A 4,555-nucleotide genomic window follows, 5' to 3' on the forward strand; every position below is an offset into this window, starting at 1 on the left:
TCGGTTGTCAAGCCATGGACATTGATAGCATTAGTTGCCGATGGGCTACTCCCCTACCCAGAACTCAGTGACTCCCAAATGCGAAGACGGAGACGGTGCCCCAGTCAAACAACCACAAGTGAGTACTCAACACCTTCTTAATCGAGCAGGGATTCACGGTATTGGTGCACCCCTTTGTGTGTGATATACTTCTTTCATTACCGATCATAGCTTCGTCACTTTCCCCCAACACCATCACTCGCATAGTGTGTTTCATCACGCTATGCAAGTGCTTCCCGGGCTACAAGCCCCACTGGGGTCGTGGAAAACCATCTTCTCCGCCAAACCTCAAACGGTCTTTGACCTCATTAAAAAGCATAAGGACTTGAATAGATAAGCACGAATGTAGATAGCTGGTCTAGGGTACTGTCATGAACAATCATCCATCTATCTTAGTAGGAAAAGAGGAATTATGGTATAGAGGCTTTGATTATAGACAAAGACCTGGTGTTAAATTTGATTATTTAGAAGAACATAATACTGCACAACACAAGCATAGAGTACTCCCTAGGCCACAAACTGATTAATACATAAATGAAAGTTTATTCAAGACCATTGAAAAGTCTACAAAACAGAGAGCTTGTAAACAATTAGGCCCGGTTACTAGGACTATGCCTAAAACACTCTCACAACATACTTACCACAAGTAATTAAGCACTTTAACAATTTCAACACGCTGCACCAATGAAATACAAACATGTACACACAGACAAACTGAGCACCGCCAAACAAGGTGCAAATTAGCGCGCATGGGTATATGCTTGCCAAAATCTCATATCACGTTTCGTACTGCAACCGGAATTCTCACTGAGTGGGTACTTCCATCTGACTTCCATGTCAAGCTCCCAAAGGTGTACCCACCTTGCACCCTCTGCCTTGCCATGAACGTCACCATGAACGACGTGGTTTTGCTACCGCCTCTGGTGAAACTGATCACAGATGGTTCCACGGACACTGCAACTCCTGCTGGAGCCTCAACCACCACTCGGAAGGTCGCTTCCGTTGGCCCGACGTTCATGACAGTACGCCGGACCACGACGTTGTCCTTGAGGTTCGGCACGGCAATTGACAGGAGGTTGAGGTTGAGCTGGTTTGCCTCGCATCCATCCAACTGTGATCCGAGCTGGGTGCAGTTGAAGAACTTGATGTAGTCTCTTGCTTCCACATCGTAGACCAAGCCTGGATCAACAACCCTAGCTGGGTCTATGTGGCCACCACCGAAGTCGAAGGGGTCTGCAAGCTTGGTTGGGGCGCCCTCTGCTTGGATCGGCATACCAAAACGGTCAACGACTAACGCTGCAACCATGGATCATATCCGCAAGAAACAACGACGGAGTTAGAAACGCAATGCAGCCTGCATGGGTTAATCTTGTTGGAGGGAATACTGTGGGTACGTGCGTGAGTGCGTGCATACCGGTGGTGACGATGGCGGACTTGAGCATCGCTGGTGACCAATCGGGGTGAACCGACTTGAGCAGCGCAGTGACCGCCGAGACATGAGGGCACGCCATTGACGTCCCAGACATTAACATGTAGGAGTCTCCCACGGCCGCCAGGATGCTGACTCCCGGAGCTGCTATGTCAGGCTGCACTCGAGCATGCATATAAAGATAGATGTCTTAATTATATTTCTGAAACAATCAGACAGGTTCGGTCGATCGGGGTATATATATAACTGAAGAAAGAAATACCTTGATCATCTAAAAAGAACAAAAGAAATACCTTGAGTGTGCCGGGGAACAAGGGGCTCGGGCCCCTGGATGAGAACCAGCCGACCCTCGGCGACGACACCCCGTTCCCGACGACGGTTACGGCCGGCGACACCTTCACCACCGGATCCCTAGCATGACGCAACGCATCAGGGTATATGAATTCTTGGAGAATAAAACTAGTAATAATTCATCAAGGGCAGGAGTTTCTTCTTCCTGTTTGTGCGGAGAACTACACACGTAAGTATCCTCGCAAAAAAAAAAACTACACATGTAAGTAAACATACCCTGTGGCGAGCCAGTATGATACGATTCTCTGAGCGACCTCGGAATCCACAAGCACGCAGGGCATAATGCCGTCGCACGCGCCCAGGTTTTCCACGTCGTTTTCACCGTGGTGCGCGAAGATTAGTCCCCTGGCGCCGCCTACCTTCGTAAAGTTGATGGCCTCGCGGAGTCCTGGACGGGGCGGCGCCGGTACGTAGCACAACACGATTTTACCGGTGGCATTGATCGACAGTGACTCCGCGGAGGTGCTACATGCATGCGTCCACAAGAGTGTTAAATTGGGTGAATATTTATTTACTCGATCAAACGTGTCAACTGTGACTACTATAAATTACGTACGTACCTTCCCACGTAGACAAGGTCCTCAAAGTCGTTGCTGCTGAGAGATGCATTGTAGTAAACAGACTGCCCCTGCATGCGTACGTTTGAAATTAAAATATGAAAAATAAATAAGACGAGCATGTTTTTATAGGTAAACTTATAAGAGTATCTTTAAGGAACGAAAGCTAAAGCATACAAAACTTTTTTTGCGAGTAAAGCATGCAAATCGATCGGGCACACTTGAATAATAATAGTAAATAATTAGTTGAGGATTCTAATTTACGGTCAGCAGTTCATCACGTACGTACCACCAGATTTTCCTTGTTCCCTAGAGATATTAGGGTCGGGAAAGAGCGATCAATTGTGTTGGCGGCGACCGTGGTGACCCACGGCACGGCATTTGACACCGTCTGCGGCACAGGGCCATCGTTCCCGCCGGCGAACACGATGGAGATTCCTTGCAGCACTGCGTACAGCGTCCCAGGGTACTCGTGACCGGCTGGGCCTCCCACCGAGAGGGACAAGACGTCCACGCCGTCATGTATGGCGTCGTCGATGGCCGCAAGAACCGTTGCGTCAGGGCAGCCCTCGCCCTTCCAGCACACCTTGTAGATGCCCAGACGAGCACACGGCGCTCCGCCACGTGCTATGCCGGTGGCTAGACCTCCACCGTAGCCCACGCCCTTCACCTGGCTACCTGCGATCGTCGATGCGACGTGTGTGCCGTGGCCTTCAGAGTCCCTGGGTGACATGAAGTTTCTCTTAGCCACATCTGTGCCCATGCCGCGACCGTACCACCACGCGCCGATAATCTTTCGATTGCAGCTCGTGTTGTAGAACATCTGGCCGGTCTCGCACGTGCCTTTCCACCGTGCCGGTATTGGTCCGTACCCGTTGTCGTCGAAGCTTTGTGATTCTGGCCATATGCCTGTAACAACAGAAATGTTTTTGTTTTCTTTTTGAGAGGTCAGCCAGTATATTGATGGTGCATGCTTGTCTCCCACTATTAAGCTGGGTAGTAGAATTATTTGTGAGATTGCAAACCTGTGTCGACCACCCCGATGATGACATCTTCACCGTACTTTGCTTTTTTGAGGAGGTCCGGCTGTTGTTGGTTGCTGTTATTATAGTCAAGGCCAAGGAAATCCCAGCTCCGGGTTGTATGCACTTGGTGAAAAGTGTTAAGATTCACACTGATGACTTCGGGGAATTCTACACTTGGAGCATGCTCGTTAATTTGTATATCTACCTATCATGCACATAAGCTGCGTGTTGGATTCATTATTACTTACTTGTAAGTGTCTCGGCTTGGGACACGGTGAGCATTGCTGCGAACCCTGAAAATCCGTGCTTGTAACTGTAAACTATCGACTTCAAGGCTTCATCTTTGCTGTTGCAAATTGATAAAACAAAATAAGGAATCAGTACTTATGTTTCACGGTGTATATATAGTACACTTACTAATTCGTAGGCCTAATACAATTTCAACAAGCATCCCGTACGTACCTCCCAAAAACCAAGGTTAGTAGGTCATGGTGCGACGCGGTGACCACGGATGGATCATCGTGTTTCTTCTCCCCCATATACACAATGTAGAGCTGAAGTACATTTTTATGCAAAAAAAATCAACGAGCCAAGTTAGTATAAGCAGTAGGCAGAAAAAGAGCAAATTAAGCATCGATCTTACTGAGTTGGTGGACGCATTAGCTGAAGGAGGCAACAGCACTGTCACCAGTAGGAGAGCACACGAGAGGGCTCCTCTCAAATCCATGTCTGGTTTCGAGAAGACTGCAATGGTTGTGTCCTTGTGTTCTCCCGTTTGTATGTATATATAGCAGCAGAAAATTAGAACAGTTCAAATGTGAAGTTGTTTGTGTTTTGCAAGGTGCATGCTTCGATTACTCTTGATCAGGTCTACCACGATTAAACAGACTAGCACCAAACCGGGTATTGATATTGACGTTTCTTATGTAATTCTCGAAACATACTTTCGCCCGCTTTATATACAAAACAACGTTTCTTATGTAATTACCCGCCCCCCGTCCACTTTCCAAGCAAGCTTGTGCTGCCCACTGGGCACTAAACCCAGCCCGTGGGTGCTAAATTAATAGGCGTCCGGTTGGTGAGTACGTAAGATTAAAGTTGACAAATCGTTGTATAGTAGTAGTAGTAGTAGACTTTTAGCACATTGGAACATT

At 47.9% G+C, this 4,555-nt stretch overlaps 1 protein-coding gene across 1 annotated transcript; it reads right to left on the minus strand.

Moving 5' to 3' along the window:
- Positions 1-540: 540 nt before the first annotated feature.
- Positions 541-4,151, minus strand: LOC125556542 (subtilisin-like protease SBT3.3). Its single transcript, XM_048719256.1, has 10 exons — positions 4,045-4,151; positions 3,864-3,955; positions 3,650-3,747; positions 3,402-3,569; positions 2,666-3,285; positions 2,380-2,447; positions 2,036-2,284; positions 1,762-1,879; positions 1,454-1,625; positions 541-1,335 (listed from the first exon to the last, which is right to left on the minus strand). Exons 1-10 carry the CDS (start codon positions 4,126-4,128, stop codon positions 812-814), a joined length of 2,193 nt encoding a protein of 730 aa, XP_048575213.1. The 5' UTR covers positions 4,129-4,151; the 3' UTR covers positions 541-811.
- Positions 4,152-4,555: the final 404 nt, after the last annotated feature.

This window comes from Triticum urartu, chromosome 5 (assembly GCF_003073215.2).
Source record: "Triticum urartu cultivar G1812 chromosome 5, Tu2.1, whole genome shotgun sequence".
NCBI classification, from domain to species: domain Eukaryota; kingdom Viridiplantae; phylum Streptophyta; class Magnoliopsida; order Poales; family Poaceae; genus Triticum; species Triticum urartu.